Source organism: Zeus faber (genome assembly GCF_960531495.2).
Source record: "Zeus faber genome assembly, chromosome: 4".
In the NCBI taxonomy this organism is placed as follows: Eukaryota; Metazoa; Chordata; class Actinopteri; order Zeiformes; family Zeidae; genus Zeus; species Zeus faber.
Window position 1 is genome coordinate 4,909,943 of NC_137191.1, and position 18,262 is coordinate 4,928,204.

An 18,262-nucleotide genomic window follows, 5' to 3' on the forward strand; every position below is an offset into this window, starting at 1 on the left:
TTATTTTCTCCATGGACGCAACCGCTGAACCAGAGTTTGTCATCTGCATTCCGTTATGAGGCCCGTCCCTGTATCCACAACGATTTCACAGATTGTACAACTTTTCCACAATTTCACCGTCCTCAAAATTTATCGGCCCATATTGAGGATGGAACGCTGTTTTGTTTCATCCTTCCACTACTCAGAACATATTTATAGTTTTCACAAGAGACGCTTTTTGACTTTTCAAACCTGTTGAAATGCAGCGATTATGGGGTTAATCTAAAAAAACAAAAACAAACAAACAAACATGTTTATGCAGGCTGCAGAAAAGAGACCTCCACACCACAATCGGTAAACAAAGCATCTTGAAGAGTTTTCCTTTGAACACAGTTTATTTAACAACATGGTATATAAGTAAGAAATGAGTCTTTTAACCAGTTTATACAGTCATTTCATTCTCTTCCTTATATTTATAGTATTTTGCTTAATGACTTGCACAATTTACAATAGGAGAAAAGGTAAATCCCCCTAATTCAAGTTTCTTTGAGAGGAATGAGTGACACACCCAAGAGATGGAGCCCAGACAAACATCATTTCCTCTCAGCTTAGGGGTCTGGCCTTTCTCCCAACTCTCTTTACACTGTACTTTTTTGTGAAAAGAAAAACAATTAGGAAAATGTATTTTTAATGTCAAAGCAAGTTTTCTACACCCACGTGGACAGATTCCGATTTCAAAGTCACTCCTGATGTGGGTTTTACTTTTTGTAGATCTGTTTTAGCTTGTGTTTGAGTGGCTGTGTGGGTTTGTGTCAGTGTCTGCATGTGCACCTGCATACATGCCCCTTGTGTACAAAACCTGCCGTTATAGCTTTTCCTATGGCAATACAACCAAGCACTCCTCATAGACGTGAGAAAAAGGAGCCTCCATGAACACATCGTTAAACTGCACAACACCAGATTGCAAGTGCCAGGAATGAGAGCTGAAGAAAACAAAAGCCCGGCCCATACCAAGAGAAACTATTTTACAATCTCAACACAGAAATGCTTCACTTTTTTTTCCTCCAAAAGGTACAAAATAAAAATGTATGAATAATATAATGCAATTGTTTTGTAAATTTTCTTAAAAAAAAAAAAAAAAAGGAGAAAGACATGAAACCATACCGAAAACAAACCAAACATAAAACAAATACCGAGCACATTTGGTCTCAACCAAAAATATATTCTTTGTGATTCAACTTTCAATTAAGAATCCATTTTTGCAAAATCACTCAACATTTTAAGGAAGAAATATGCATCACTTGGGTTTAGGAACTCATTACATTCCCTAGAAGTGTTGACATTGTTTTTTTTTTTTGTCTTTACAACTGTTGAAACTTTCTACATGTCAGTACAAAAAGAGCCCTCTGACAAAACAAGTGTCCGGGGAGAAGGAAACGCTACAATCCCTCCACAAATTTCTCCAACGTGTCCCCCGTAGCGTCCCCCGCCACACCCAAGTCACTGCTCAGTCCGCCTCTGTTGGGTGTGTTGAGCTGCGGCAGCATGGCGCTCTGCTCCAGTGTCCCCATGCGTCCCTGGTCCATAGGCCCCGACAGGGGGCCTGCAGGGTGGGGCGACCCCGAGTGTGGAGGAGGAGGGTGCTGAGGAGAGGGCTGTGGCTGGGGCGGATTCTGGACCTGTGCCGAGGGGCTGGAATGTGGAGGCGGTTGCTGTTGGGGTTGAGAGGGCGGACAGGGGGAGCGGACGGGCGCCGGGGACCGGACCTGGTTGCCGAGGTTGGGGAGGTGGGCTGCACCCTGGGGTTGGCCTGCCAGCAGGTGGGTCTGGGGGCTCATGGGACTCGACTGGGCGGGAGAGCCCATCTGCTGCTGCTGCTGCTGCTGCTGCTGCTGGAGCATGCGCTGATGAAGCAGGTTCTGGGTGGAATCCATCCCCATGCCGGGTTGCCCCATCTGGGCCATGGGTGGGAGCTGGCCCATGGGCCCCCCGGTTCCTCCTGCGCCCGCCTGCATGGCGAGCTGCTGCTGCTGTTGCTGCATGCGAAGTTGGGAGTACGTGGCTGCCGTGCCCTGGGCCTGCGGGGGGAACTGGCCAGGGTGGCCTGGAGGCAACCCCCCCTGTTGCTGCTGCTGCTGCTGCTGCTGTTGTTGTTGTTGCTGCCTTAAAAACTGCCGGCGGAAGAGTTCCTGGATTTGAGGGTTGGGGTTGTGTGCTGGGTTCATTATCTGTCCTTGGGGACCTAATGCAGCCATGCCCTGCACTGGGGGTTGTTGGGGCTGTTGCGAGGGCATCACAGGTCTTTGCACGGCTCCACCCTGCATGGCCATCGCCTGAATTGCTGGCAGGCCTGGCTGTTGCTGCTGGGTTGCTTGCTGCTGCTGCTGCTGCTGCTGCTGCTGCTGCGGCTGGTTCGCGTGGTACTTCGCTGTCCGCTGCTTGATGAAGGCAGCCATGAGCTGTGGGTTCGACTTGAGGATGTTGAGCACTTGCTGCTGCTGCTGGGGTGAGCTTGGAGACTTGAGGGTGTGGAGGAGGTCCTGGAGGGCATTGGGTGCGATGGTGCCAGGTCTCTGGGGCACCTGAGGCCGGGCGCTGGGCTGCTGAGGAACCAGCATCCTCTGGGCCTGCTGAGGGGGCTGCGGCCCCTGGGGCATCATAGCACGCTGCATGGCCTGCTGGCCTTGGGGAAGCCCCGCTTGTTGGGTCTGAGGAGTCTGCAGTGGTCCTCCGGTTCCTGGCCACTGTCCCTGACCCATGCCTGGCTGCATGACTTGCGGCCCCCGGGGCCCTGGCACCATCTGCAGTGGGGGTTGCATGGGTCCGGCCATGTGCTGTGGAGGCTGCTGGGCGTTCATGGGCAGTCCGTTCATGTTGACCCGATAGTTCTGCTGGTTCTGTTGGGCCTGGGCCATCATCTCGATGTGCCTTGCCATCTTAATGGCGGCCAGGGGAGGTTGCTGCTGCGGGGCCTGCTGGGGGGCTTGTTGTGGGGGCTGTGGGAGTGGGGACTGCTGGTGGTGCAGGGGGGAGGCCTGGGAGCCTGGTTTGCCCTGAGACACCGGGGCCTGAGGTGGGCCGCTGCGAGGCGCATTAGGAAACGAGGGCGACATAACGCCTGCTGCATTGGGCGTCTGGGGAGGGTTTGAGAGGGGCTGTTGTGGCGTCTGGGGGGTGTTGGGCTGGGTGTGGGAGGCTGGCATGCTGGGAGCTGCCGAAGCCGGTGGGGAGGGTAGCGGCATGGTCCTTCCCTGCATGGTAGCCATCCTCCGCCGCATCATCTGGGCCTGCTGCAGCCGGTTCTGCAACTGCTGGTGCCGTAGTTTCTGCTTGATGTTGAGGCAGAAAGGAACCGGACATTTGTTCTCCTGGCAGTACTTGGCGTGGTAGCAGCACAAGGCAATGAGCTGCTTGCAGACAGGGCAACCACCGTTGGTCTTGCGCTTGCACACCTTGGTGTGTTGCACCACCCGCTTCATCTTCAGGCAGGACGGTAGCGAGCAGTTGGCGTTGCGGCACTGGCAGGCATGCACCAGCGACTGGATGCAGCGCTGGATGCTCAGACGGCGGCTCTCCTGGGGGCTCTTGGAGGCCTCGCCGCTCTGGCTGTTGTTGTCGTCGTCCAGACCCAGACCCCACTTGACCATCAGGTGCTCGTGGCCCTTGGAGTTGTAGCAGTTGATGCACAGGTCAAAGTCCTGATGGAGACAGATACACAATTAATGTGCGTGGACTTTAGGTTAAGTTAACATGCTATTTACAATAGAGTCCGGAACATGTAAACCTGCAGGACATTTTGGCTGACAAAATACTCAATTATATAGACTCCAACTAAAAACGTTTAAATATTAATGCCACATTTGTTATTTTGCATATTCAAAATAACACATTTTTATGAGTTATGATGAGTTTTTCTGTTCATTATCCCGCTCCTCGTTTCACCTCGCAGACGGTGCAGTGCCAGCGCGTCTCCACGTGGTGCTTGCACTCATTGCAGGTGTAGACAAAGCGGTCCTGGCCCTGGTTGTGCAGCTCCACCAGCATGCACATGGTGCTCCACTTGCACCGCCGCAGGGAGCTGAACTCCCAGTGCTTGTCCCGGGCCAGCGTCAGGAAGGCGTCGCGGCCGTCCATCAGGTCACAGGTCAGCAGGGGGTCAGGGTCGACGATGGGGGGCAGTGTGTTCGCCATGGGACCAGAGTGCAGGTGGATAACAAAGAACACCTGACAGGAGATGGTGGCGGAAAATAGACATTTGAACCTAGAATGCATTGGCAACTTGATGCAATGCACAAATAACCGGACTTAAATCAGATTTAAGTGGTTCTACAGGAGGTGGCTCGCTGGACCTCTTTGTGCTTCTCCATGCTGGCGTAGAGCTTCTGGGACAGGTCGTTGGCTACATTCGGCATCCCAGGCTTCTTCTTATTGGCTCGGCTCACGCTGCTCTTGTTCTTATTGGTCTTCTTGTTGTTTTTCTTCTTGGCATTCTTGTCACCTGGTGTGCCCTGAGGGTCCAACACAGTTGCCAACATTAAGAAAAACCCCATATTAGCGATACCCAATTGGGATTTTGCACAGTGGCCCAAGCCTAACCCATACATCTATATAATAGACAACGAAGCAAGACATCTTTAAAACCAGAGTCACTGTAGCTTAAATCTGAAAATGTCAGGCTGGGTATCAGATTTCAATTTATGACTTAAATGTCGTTAACATCTCTTGATATTTCTTCATCCATGATTTTTGCACGAATAATTATTCCCTTATTCCCTCTTCTCTTTCTCTCAACTTGATATTTAGTACGATACAATAAAATGATTACTCACAAGAGAATATTTAAATATTATATACAAATAAATATATCATACTTAGTTATTTATATTAATAAAGAAATGCATTAATATTATGAAATTATTATAGCATGAATACTATTAAAATATAAAAATTTAATATATAATCGTTAATATTTAACACAAACAAAATGTTCATATTTTTTCCCCTCATCATTTACTTGCTCTGAGCATTCTAGAAAAAACAAAACAGTATTCCAAGGATTCATTGAATACTCAAGGAAGTTTCTTGAACCGCGCAAACACAATGTTGGATGGAAAAAATAACAGGTCAATAAATTTTAACCTTTCAAGACATTCTCAGTACTTAATATTAGTATTACTAGTAATAAATACTTGAATTAATCTACAAATCGCCTTCCGCCGCCTGCGTGGTTCTGACCTCAGGAGTTTCACATGCGGCCGTGTTTTCCTCCTTCTTGCGCTCCTCCTCCTCCTGCTCCAGCTCCTTTATGCTCTCCTCGAGCACGTTGGGCCAGAAGTCGCCCTCGAAGTAGGGGATTTCATTGGCGCTGGTCACACGGTCCTCCGTCGCCTGCTTGAAGATGTCCTAGGAGGGACACAACAAGCAAGGTCGGGTCAAACAAAAATCAACAACAGCCTGTCCAAGGGGCCACAGTCCGGGTACGAGTAAGACCTGAGGTCATATCTCACAACTCTTTCCTTTTCTCCCTCTCCTACTTTCTTTCAAAGGCTAAAATGCCCCAACATGTTTCTGTAAAATAAGTGGTCTGTCACAATAGAAAGCTGAAGCCAAGATGACAGTTGATTTGTGGCTAATTGACAGTAACCCAAAGGTTTATGTTCCAATGTTCAATGCCAATAAAGGGCTCTTTTTCTATGGATAGACATGTGTTATTTCACTATAAATAAATAAAAAAGTTAATTTCCTATCATCATAGCCCCATTTCCCCTGGAGATGTTTCTGTATCTAAAGGCCAAATAATTCTAGTTAAAATACTTTGATGTCTGATTCAACAGAAGCGCATGAGTTGCAACACATGCAGATGATGAACAGCCAGTGTGTTGTACGGCAGCTGGTGGCCCAACTGGATCGGCAGCGAGCAACGGAAAAAACCTTGAGCCAAATTCATCTTCCTCCAGTTCTTACGCGCCTGCAAGCAGCCAATGAAGGCGCGCCTTTGTAGGAGGGTGTCAAGAGACATGGTTCTTATGACGTTCAAGGACATGGACACACTAGAGCACAGGTGTCGTTAACTTCAGGGTTGCAAAATGTATTTATTGAATGGAATTAGCTTTTAGTATTGGGTATACACAGATCTATAGTAAAGGGAGGTAATCTATAGTAAGATAGAACAGAAGTAAATAGTATCAACAAATATAATACTTAAAGGGGACCTATTACTTTTTCAGTGCTTGTGCACATACATGTGGGTCTCTGATGGGTCTACTTACACAAACACTGTGAAATAACACAACCCAGTCAGTTTGTTTTTTGTCTGCCTTGGTCAGAAAACATATGATCCAACGAGATGTTCACATTTTACTCCCAAGCCTGTGTCATGTTGGGTCTCCTTAGAATTAGAACTGCCCCCCATCTGAGTAACTCCACCCATGGCTGGAGAAATAACTACATTAAAGAAAGAGGAATTAATACCAATTGTCCGTGACCAAACTGCAGACGAGGGAAAGTAAGCATTAAAAAAAAAAAAATTCTGCTGTGTCTTTGTCAAAAAAAAGGTATGCGGTAGGTTGATGGTAGGCAGCGGTACGCAATCCGCTGTGCGTTTATCCAAACACAAATAAAAAACATTTTGATTACGTATTTATTTATTTTATTTTCCAATGTTTATTAATTGAATGAAACAAAAAATCCCTGCGTGAGGTGTCCCCCAAGAGCTTGAAGTCAGGCAACGAAAGTCGGAACAAAGTTTAAATGAGGCCTTGTAAATCTAATATAGTGAAGATTCAGCAACTGCATTGCTTATTTCTCGCCTCAAATTTCTTCAGAAACAGATTTTGGTGAACTGATAAGTGAAATCAGTTTATGGACTAAATACAACGGAACTGGGAAGTCATGCTCAAACCCCACTTGCTCATAGAACTAGGGGCCTGGGGAGGGTGGCACCCCCTGTGAAACAACCCGTCGAAAACAGGATGAGTTTAGAGGCATGTTAGAATGGCTAGAATCCATAATCTGAGTGGTATTTTCAGCAAAAAACTGCAAAAACGTGTTTTGGGGACCTCACAGACCTATATTAACTTGTTGAAAAGGAGTAAAACAGGTCCTCTTTAAAAAGTTTAATCAAAAAAATTTTTTAACCCTAGAACGCATATGATCGGTCAAAAATGACCCAGATGATTTTTTGCACAGGAACAAGAACATTTTCATCATCATCAAAATTTCAGGAATTCCTTAATCAGAATTCCTAAAAGTGTTGTTTGATTTATTTGAAGTTTGGTGCGAACTCATTCATTTTTCAATTGGTTTGAGTAAAAAACAAAACAAGTGTTTCTTCAAAACACAAAAGGATAAAATCAGGTCGTTCTCGCGCATAAACCGGACTAGCACATTAAAAACTCTCTGCAGCTTCTCACCTTGTAGTCATGCAGGATCCTCTCTGCAAACGCTTTATCCAGCATCTTCCTGTACCACTCCTGCAGCCGCTTGGGCTTGGGGATCTTCTGGTCCACAGGGTGGCAGTGGAAGATGTAGTCGTCTCCTTCACTGGGCGGACACGCCCAGATGTGGCCCTGGACGTAGCTGAAGAGAGACAGAAATCAGGAGTCATTAGAGACCCAGCCATGCTCTGACTGGTCATATTTCAGGTTTCCTTAGGGTTCCCACTCCCTTCAAGAAATCATTTTCCAGGACCGTTTTCATGCCCCGTACATGTATGATATTAAACGCTAACAGTCTTTTAAATTTGTTTCTGCTGATTAGAATTCAGGGTTGCAAACTGATCAGGGTCGAAAAAGGTGAGAATGTGTGACCAGTGGAAACATGTCCGGGGGCACGCCCCCCTGGAAGGATTTTTTTTTAAATAAAAGCCTTAAAATGCTCACTTCTGGTGACTTTTAGGATTAGGGTAAATACAGCTCTTACCCTAGAATGAAGGCAAATTAGCTGCAAAACCTAATGGAACTTTGCAGAGGGGCAACTACTCCGGGACAATTCACAGGCTAAAGGCTAATGATGTTAGGGTCCACAATGAAAAATAGACAGTTATAACTCTTTTGAACACCTATTTTTTACACAGATATATAATTAGCAGACCTGCCAACCCTGGGAAAATATTTTGAGTATCACAGTAGTAACAGGGAGTCTCTGTGGAGTTGAGTTACTGCAACTAAATAACAAGAAATAACGTCAGTTATTCACTCCGTAGCGTCTCGTAACGAGGCTCACCACATGGTATGTGAGATACTACGGCTAAATATATACAGTTTTCTAATTCATATCATTAGGACATGCCCCCTGAAATGCATCATCTCGTAAAGTTACCGAACATGTTTACCAACCAGAGATGCACCGATTGTAATTTTCTTGCTGATTCCCATTTCCGATTTTTTTTCTAAGTCTGACGTGCAGATTGCGATTTCCGATCTGCTGTACGTCGATGACAAATACATCCCATGATCTGATCACGCTCATGGGATTGGAAAGCTGCACATATGGACTACACTGCAATTCAGTTATTGCAATTAATTTACTGTTGTTCATTACTCACAATGGAACAATAACAGAACATGAAATCGTCCCTGAGTTCAATAAAGTTTCATATGGAACTGTTTCCAAGTTTCAGTAGAATTCAACCTGTAACTCTACTGAGTTTTAGTAGAAGACAACATATAACTAACATGGAAATGTCCAGTTCAAACTACAAATTAAAGTCTCACTTTTAAGACGCAAATATGCATTCATATTCTATTTATATGGTACCTGCCATTCCAAAATAAATTGCAATCATTACAAAAAATAAACAAATTAAATAAATGGCCAACTCCTCTCGCTCTCGTTCACTGGAAGTCCTCTTTCGCTCACCGTACGTTTAACCAAGTGAATGAAATAAAACGACTGGTTTTACTGAGTGACTCGTCAAGAACCAAGTCTCAGAAAAGAGTCAAACTTTTCATCACGAGCGGAGCTCAGCTGTGACAGTGATGGATACACAGTCTGCACAATGTGTGAATATTGTCAGGCCATAAATAAATTATTTATCCAATATTCATTTATTATGGTCACATTTTAGTGCTCTATTAATATTACTCTCCCACTTCACATTTTACCTCACACTGCAGCGTTACACCTCGGTGGATAATAAAGCACCGCTGCGCTCAGTGCTGCTGTGTATCAGTGGATGTGAGAGGAGAGGGAGGGATTACAGAACCACAGGTCGTAACACCTGCTCCAATCCCAGGGATGTAGTTTAAGTACCCAATACATGTACGATATTGTTTTATATTGATTGACTGATTTCTGTCATTAAAATTATTTATATATATATATATATATATATATTTTTTTTTTGTTATTTTTAGCGTCGTTTCAGCTGCCATTTTGTACCTGCATATTTTGACTAACAATTGCATAGTTGGTACACAAAATGCGTGCAGGTTGGCAGGTCTGAATTAGTATTCAATTAGTATTCTCATTCATATGAGAAAAAAAGCTATTGAAGTTTGAAAACAGAGTCATGCCATTTGCAGATGGTCCCTAATACGCCATTGAAACGCAACCAACTCTCAGCTCTCCCTTGTCAGTTCCGGACGGATGTCTTTTTGGGTTTTTTGGCTGTCTATCCAAGGCAAGCACAGGTGCTGTTACGAGCAAGCTGATTGGCCCTTCTCTCTTCAATTGCGTGCTGCCTTTTGTAAACAATTGCCCATCTTGACACAGCCCATGTTAGTCCAAACGCGTTTACTTACAGTCAGCAGTGTTCCAAATGCACATCACTTGTTTGCTAACTTCATTAACATTTACACAACAGGCTAACAGACAAGGCAGGCAGGCTCTGTTTGAGCTGCGGGTACATACCCAAGTTTCTTGACATATTCTAGATAGCCGATAAGGATTTCATGGTACACTGCTGTTCGCAGTGTCCGAGGTCTGAAGAAGTGAATACTGTCGAGGTATGATATGTAAACACGTCTGAGGAGAAGGAGGGGGAGAAATATTGTTTACATAAGTACATGTGTAAAAAGGAAAAGCATGATTTAAAGACATAAACAATTGACTGCTGTTCACTGTTCGTGCAACAGACCTCGTGTTGGGGAACGGGCAGTCGGAGCCGTACTCCTGCACGTGCATGCCGAAGAAGCACACATCCACGCCGTCAATCTCCTCAAAGGCGAAAAGTGCTTTGGTTCTGTAAGGAAAGGTCTCAGGCATGTCGCCTGTGTCCACAAACCTGTCGTATGAAGAGAAAATGGTTTTATGAATGAGGACACTGATCTTGAAGACCCCATGCAGGACACAATACCGTGCTTCAATAAGGTATAAAATAGGTTAAATAAAAATCAAGGGGATCAGGGATGAAAGCACTTCATTTTAGGCCTAATGTTTGTGAAACTGTTTTTAAGACCCGTAGACACCCCGTAAAACACAAAAGGCGAACTCCGTGCTCTGCATTGAACGTCGACGTATTTTTTAAGAGTGGACTAGATATTACTACGTCAACATTTGAATTAAACATCCTCAAAATGGCAACATGAAAGACTGGGAGGGAGCAAGTTTGCCCAGGGCTGTCCCAACCATCTTCAAACCGACTGAAGAACACAAAGTACACGTGTCAACAGCCTCAGGTGAGTCACGGTATACATCAGGATGAGACTCACATCCCAGGTTTTGATCTGGTCCAAATCCTGACCGTCACAGGGGGTGTGTGTGTGTGTGTGTGTGTGTGTGTGTGTGTGCGTGCGTGCGTGCGTGCGTGCGTGCGTGCGTGCGGTAGGAGTGTCATTGATTCAAACAGTCTACAAAACATTTCAAGGGATATGAAAGGTTGAAGTTCACACAATTCGATTTTTAACTTTGAAGTGAATGCAAGCTGTGTTGTCGACGACGGGGAGGCGACAGCAGAAGGACGGGACAAACTGACAGGATCAGTTTTCCAAGAGCGTGGCGGCTGCTACCTGCAGGGTCGTACATTGGACGACGCACACTTGATTTGTAATTCACTGAAACACATGGCCCTAGTGTAGCTTAAAGGATAGGTTTGCAATTTTTTCCCAAAAAATAAAATATTACAGGATACAAAGACTGTCAATATACGATACAATATTGTGAGTTTCCCAATTGTGAAAAGCAGATTGAACATGTTTTTCAAGGTTTGAACATTTGCGAGGCATAAATGATAGGAAACAACATTTTAATAAGATTCTAAGGAAATAAGAATTATAAGTGCAATTATGGCATCAGAACAAACTCAGAAGTAGCCGTCCTCAATGGTTACCACACAATCAGGTGCCCTTTCCTGGTCGTCATACCTGGCTTTCATGCCTGGCTTCACCTCCACCATTTTGTCAGAACTGGCCACCACTCGCACAAACACCTCTCCGGCCTCAGGGTGGTTCTGCCTCTTTAAGTACTTGTTAACACGGTCCTCTATGTACATTCCCAACCGTGTCGACTGCAGCCCTTCGGTGCAAACACGTACAAGGAAACACACACACACAGGAGACAAATCCGGAATATAACTCAACAGAGATTCTCAAAGTCTCACACAAAGTCTAACTTAGACCGTAAATCTTTTTATTATTGCATTTACATTGAATCCGACAACGGACCCAACTTTCTATGCAAAAACCTCCATACTACTAAGCGGTCAGCTTGGGCAGATTTACGATTAAAACGTAGATCGGCGATCGACATCGATGACAGATGATTTATTTGAACCGCCAGGAAAAATCTGAGCATTGAAACGGTGTCCTTGCAGTTTACCGTGTTCTGTAAACGGGAGCGGCGAGGGAGGGAGAGAAGGACAGAGGGGAAGAGAGAGAGAGGGGGCGGAGGCTCTCACCCTCTACATTCAGAGCTGTCGAGTAACCACTTGTGATCGGATCTCACTTCCCCGCTCTATATGCAAATCTTGTGAATAGAATATAGCAACATAATATAATGTCAAGAGAAAATTTTTGATATATTTTGTTTCCTTAGTTTCTTACTTCTCTGGAAAATGAAGAAAATACTTTTTTTTTTTTTTTTTTAATTTCTTCAGCAGCACCGTGCGCGCAGTGCCAGTGTTTTTATTTTAGATCCCTTTTTTGTTTCCTACATGTATGAAACAACAGTTTTAAATCAGACTGTATAAAGGGACTGTCCCTGTCTGTCCCATGCCAAAAACAAAGGTGTCCCCACTCTGCCGTGCCGTGTCACGCACCTTTCCATTACTATGGGACTTCATTTAGTAAAAACGTTTTTGTGTAAATACTAAATCTCGCACTTCTGTAACGGGGAGACCGCATTTACCACATTACATTATGCTCAATGCACACCCCCCTCCGAGTAAGTCTTCAATTGCCGATCGCTGCCCTGTTGGAATTTTGCATGATCGCCCAAACCTAGTGAGGGGCAGAGCTTTTAGTATGCGGAATTCGACTCCATAGGTGAGCTGTTGCCGTTTGTTGGATTCAGTGTAAATGCGGCTTCAGAGCCATGATCTCTGCCATCTACGAAGTTGTAGGCATGTTCTTCTGGGGCCAAAGAGGAAAGTTAGTCAACACAAAGCCAAAAATGAAATCAGACAAGTGCAGGGATAGTGCTGATGGCTCCATCTCAAAGAGACACATGTGGTCCATGTGGTGATGAAGGTAGCGTCATGAAAAACAGACTGGTAGAAAAATGTATGTTTTAACAAACGCACATTAGATGTGGGCTTATAAATATATTCATAATATATATATTAAAATATATATTAAAATTATTCAAAATGTTAAAATGATTACTGAAAATATTACATAATTAAACATATTTTAAAAAGGAAAACACTCACTTTTTGCAGAGAACTTGTTGTCCTTCCGTGTTTTACCGCTCTTCTTTAAACAATTGTCACAGATGAAGCTGGATGAAGGAAAAGAGAAAAACAACATTGAAACAGTGTTTTTGTAAAACAGTGATGCTGGGCGTCTGGATGGATGACGGAGGACAAGCGCTCACCCGGTCGGCCAGATCACATCGTAGTGCAAGACGCAGATCTGGTGCATCTTGCGTCCGCAGTCCTTACAATCAACAAACCTGATGAGAAGGAAAAACACGCTTCGCTTTAGTTTTTCCTCCCACACTTTGAAGGTACAGCACCGAGTCGGCACACACTGCCAAGTTTCTCTCGAAAACTGTGTTTCCTGTTAAAGTGTCACATCTATTACATGATCACCCGATTACAATTATTTGAGCTAACAGCCATCTTTCTGTAAAGTCTTCCACAATGGTACACTTGCATCCAAATTTAAGGGGAATTTAAAGCCACTGTTAGAAAACAACAAAAATATGAAATAGATGCATTTCCACCAGTTGAGTGGCAAATTAACTGTCTGCCTGAATTTTCATGTTCTAATGTCAACGCTTTATCGGTAGACATGTAATATTACAATATAAGCAGATATGTTTTGACTCTAATAAAGGCATAAGAAGAACAAAAAAAAAAAGACAGTTAACTTGTTATTGCAATTATTTGTATAACAACCGTCCACTTAAATTTCCTGATTGTCACATTTCGCCTCAAGATGTGTTGGCATCTAAAAGCCAAGGAATTCCATTTAAATTTAACAGAAACGCTGGATCCTAGACATGTGCACATGTTTCCCAACAACCCGTGTGTTGTACGGCAGCTGGTGGCGCAACTGCATCGGCAGCGAGCAAGAAAAAAAAACCTTGAGCCAAATTCATCTTCCTCCGGTTCTTACGCGCCTGAAAGCAGCCAATGCAGGCGCACCTTTGTAGGAGGGTGACAAGAGACATGGTTCTAACTGTATTCACTAATTTATCCACATACATCACACATGAGGTGTCTGCGGGTAGCATAGAATTGATGATTTTTGAACAAATCATCTCTCATATTCAATTATTTCATTACGAATTATATTATTTTATTAAATAATTATTATTATTGTATTATAGTTAATTTATGATTTATTATTATATTATTGCAGGTATATATTTGGTGCAAGACAGAGTTCAGCATTAAGTAGAAATAGGGCAGGTTATGAACTAAATGATTCTATTAACTGTTATTAAAACAGCTTCCTTTCGGTCAGATTGCAAAAGGATTAACAAGAACTTCAGACATGTAAGAAAATAACATTAAAAAAAGGATTTTCTTAGATTTCCCTCTACAGTTAAGTATAAAGTGAGAACAGGTGAGTGTAAGGTAAGTATGAATGTTTAGTATTCAGTTCAGTGGAAGGTTTAGGATTTTAGAACATCAAAAAAGTCGACTGATGCAGAAGAACTTGACCAATTTGGACAAAAATGGAATAATAAAATTCAGGAAATTAAGACTCAAATATAATATGATTCAAACCTAAGACTATGTCATCATGTAATAACTATTCAAATACTTTTAAGGCCTTATATTTGTAAAACTTTAAGCCATGGGAGCAGTGTGTGTGATCAGCAGATGGTGCTGCAGAGCAGGACAGAGCATCACTGATGTCAGGCTTTTACAGCTAAGGGGGAAAGCAAAAAAAAAAAAAAAAAACCCCCCCCAAAAAAAAAAACTAAAAAAAAAAAACCAGACAATTGAAGGCAGATGTGTTGAGCTGATAAAAGCTGGAACACAGAGTGGGGGGAGGCTTTTCTTTTAATACATATAACATGGTATTATTAGAACCACCATCTCTGTCTACTTACGGTTCAGAGTCGAGTGTGTCGTTCTTCTTCCTTTCAAATTGGTCTTTTGAAATCATCCTGGAGGCAGAGAACACACACACACACACACACACACACACACACACACACACACACACACACACACACACACACACACACACACACACACACACACACACACACACACTCTTTAGGTTTTTTCCCTCCCCCAATTCCAAAACACTTTGATGATTAAAAAAGAGCACACTTATTATTCTGTAATTGTATTAAGTGTAATAAGATTGTAAAAAGATTATGCTGTGTGAAGTGTGATGAGGCATTGATGGCCACTTATTGGGAAAAAGTTCACAAGAATGTGATTCCAAATCTGGTGGTGTGAAAAGACCCCAAAAACCAAAATGTGTTCTGTTGATTACACACTTCCAGAATGATGTGTGAATGTTGACTTTGGAGATGTGGCAGTTTCTGGCTTTGAAGCAGGCGGTCTTACGTTTGCGGCTGGGCTGGGTCGTCCCCCAGAGTCACACTTTCTCCCTGGATCTCATTGAAGCACTTCTCACAGAAGTGATACCTACGTGGACATACAAAAAAGTAGATGTTCAAAGTGGAAATCCAAAAGATTGTCGATGTTGGCTACACTACAAGTCCCCGGAATTCCATTCATACACCCATCTAGGTTTACCCTCATCTTTGCTCTGAAACAAACTTCTTATCAAGTGATTTGTTTTCTTGCTCATTTGAAGTGGTAGTGTGGGGAGGTGATGGTTTTTCATGCAAGGGTGCTGCTGTTTTCTTTTTTTTCTCGAATGTTCACCTGTTTCGACGGTTTGCTGTCCAAAACTAGCTACGCCGGTTTATCAAATTCACCGCAGCTACCTTTGACTTCCTGTGCGTGCACTACCAATGCCTTTTTTTTCCTCCGGGAAAGACATAAAATGTGAAGCACTTTGAGCTGCATTTTGTTTATGAAAGGTTATTATGATTTCGATTATTTATATATATTTTTTTATTAGTATTTATGCATAATACGACTAATAATTTGTTTGCTGCAGCCGCGAATCACTGATTTCCCATTGAGAGTGTAAACGGACTGCGCTGCGGGTCCCCCTGCGGCCTGCGAGGCGGTACTTAATCATCGCTGCTGCCGCACATCTCTGTGGGCCAGCGGTGGGTCCAAACGATGAGGCTACAGTAACACCATCTGACCAGCAGGGGGCGCAAGGAAACACGGACTGGCCGGGAAGTCATCAGATGGAAGGAAAAATGCAACAAATGTAGGCACAACAACTTGTGGACTTAATGGAGGCGTTGCATTTTTTTTTTCCTGTCTTACAAGGGGGTGGGCTCCCGACTCTTAAGAATCTCTGGATGGAAGCTGAACAAACACGCTTGCATTGCTTTATTTTATTCCAGGACATCTATCATGACCCACAAATTTATTCATATTAAAAGAGCCTCTCAACTCTTGTTATTTCTGAAGAAGGCGACCGCAGTCGGGATGGAAGGGATGCCTGGTATTTAAATGCTTGGGATTAGAAAAGATAAATCGCCCGATGGGGGAATTCAGGAAACGTACAAGATGAACAACCGAAAATTTAAATGCATTAGAACCTTGATGCATGTTTTTTCACCGTTAAATAAATTCAGCGGGCACAGGCAAAGGGTTCTAATGCGCGCGCGCGCACACACACACACACACACACACACACACACACACACACACACACACACACACACACACACACACACACACACACACACACACACACACACACACACACACACACACCTGTTTTGATAGCTGTAGTAAGTGCCACCGGTGGGTATGGTGCAAAGCTGCTTTCCATAGCAGCAGAGGGTTTGAGGAGAGAACTCGTACTGTAAAGGGGACAAGATACAGCATTACTATTCTGAAACCTGAAAATGTATTTATTATCTTTCTTAGATGATATATCTCTTCTATTTCTAATGTTTTTTTAAAATGTAGTGAAAACATCAATATATGGTATGCGTCCAAAAAAAAAAGGTACTGCGATAACTGGTGTCATCTCACCTTCCTGCCGCAGCAGTAACCCAGGCCTTGCATGACGGGGTCGATCTCCGACTCGAATACCTCAGCCAGCTTGGAGCAGTACTTGTAGACACGCGACGTCTTGCGGTTGTAGAGCCAGGCGTTGATGAACATGAGCCAGACGTCATCCACGTACTGCCAGGGCTCCTGGTACTGGCCTGTGTCCAGCTTGCGCTTTATCGTTGACAGGTCAATGGGATTCCTCACAATGTCGAAGTAGTCCTAGAGGGAATGCGGGGGGCAGAAAGCGGGCGTTCTGAGGTAAGTTCACCTGTTATTCATTTTTCATAGATCTTTCATCAGTTGGCTGAACACTCGGATGTTAATTTAGCATGTGGACTACTGATTTGATAACCACTTTGGGTCACAGAGTGTTTTTGAGATCAATCACCTCTCTCTTATTCAATAAAATAGTGCAGGTATGTATAAATACATGTACAATATATTTGGTTCAGTGCAGAGTTTTCAGAGGTAGAATTAGGGTTTTGTAACGTCAAAAACGCTGACTTGGACGCGAAAGAACTTTAAATATATTGATGAATCTGAGAATTTGTTTGTTTGTTTAAATAAAGACCTCATCAATTAAAATGTAATAATGGGTAATAACTGTAAATGAATTTAAATATTCTACAAGAATCTCGCTGGCCCTGCAGACTCTTATTACCAATTAAGACTAGGCTAACAATACACTGCAAAACATTTCAAAAGACAACAGACTGAAGCACCGAGTAGCCTCAACACAGTCACAGTCCTTGAATTATGACCGATGAGAGCGTCAGTTGAAAAGCATTCCCATCAATACGCCTCTGATTCCCACTGTCAACGAGCATCTCCAGTTTGATGCCACCCACCGGGATGCCCAGCAGCATGGGGTCCACGGGCTGCCTGAAGGGCAGGGACTCGGGGTCCTGCCTGTAGAGAGACTCCATGGTGGGCATCAGAGCCTGGCGCAGCTCCTCAGGCTTGAAGACTGCAGGATTGAGACAGGAGTTTTAGTCGTTTCATCAGAAATGTGCACCAAGTCACAGTAAAAGAAAACCTCAATTTGATAAGCCCAATGCGCATCGAACTGGGGGTTATTGCTGCTGAGGGTCCTTGAAAATATCGTTTCATATATTTATCATTTAGCCGCATCTTCTATCACAAATGTAGATTGAAGATTTAAGAGGTTTTTCTTCACATACATGTACATACTTTCATACATATATGGAGTGAAATGTAATGTAATGTATAAAAACAACATCAATAATGATGTTGGGGTTTTTATTGTTATGAGATGTGTACTTCTTGTCAGCACACAGCAGTTTATCATAAGTAGATACAGTGTGTACTACATTTTTCTGGTTCCTCAGCCAGATATTAGTCTGAGGGGCAGGGGGCATAAAAATGTTTGGGAACGGCTGCTGTGGTCAATTTCCATGAGGGCTGAGCTGATGTGGACGAGGGTTGAGTGATTTTGGAAAATAAGCAAATTGCAATGTTTTTTAGACAACATAAGCACCGGGAGGTGCAGGGACAGCTTCAAAAAAACAAAAAACAAACAAACAGCACTGTTCTAGACTCTGCCAG

The 18,262-nt window shown here is 43.6% G+C and overlaps 1 protein-coding gene across 1 annotated transcript in view; it reads right to left on the minus strand.

The window, feature by feature from the left end:
- Positions 1-393: 393 nt before the first annotated feature.
- The window catches only part of crebbpa (CREB binding lysine acetyltransferase a), a 72,828-nt gene continuing 54,959 nt past the window's right edge, over positions 394-18,262 (minus strand). The window contains exons 17-31 of the mRNA XM_079998563.1: positions 17,545-17,663; positions 16,676-16,915; positions 16,412-16,500; positions 15,113-15,193; positions 14,644-14,700; positions 12,952-13,029; positions 12,788-12,855; positions 11,283-11,433; positions 10,058-10,204; positions 9,832-9,945; positions 7,392-7,557; positions 5,215-5,382; positions 4,329-4,487; positions 3,922-4,203; positions 394-3,677 (exon numbers count right to left, since the gene is read on the minus strand). Coding sequence (XP_079854689.1) covers positions 1,419-3,677; positions 3,922-4,203; positions 4,329-4,487; positions 5,215-5,382; positions 7,392-7,557; positions 9,832-9,945; positions 10,058-10,204; positions 11,283-11,433; positions 12,788-12,855; positions 12,952-13,029; positions 14,644-14,700; positions 15,113-15,193; positions 16,412-16,500; positions 16,676-16,915; positions 17,545-17,663 — 4,178 coding nt within the window. The 3' untranslated portion in view covers positions 394-1,418. The remainder of the gene's footprint in view (positions 3,678-3,921; positions 4,204-4,328; positions 4,488-5,214; positions 5,383-7,391; positions 7,558-9,831; positions 9,946-10,057; positions 10,205-11,282; positions 11,434-12,787; positions 12,856-12,951; positions 13,030-14,643; positions 14,701-15,112; positions 15,194-16,411; positions 16,501-16,675; positions 16,916-17,544; positions 17,664-18,262) is intronic.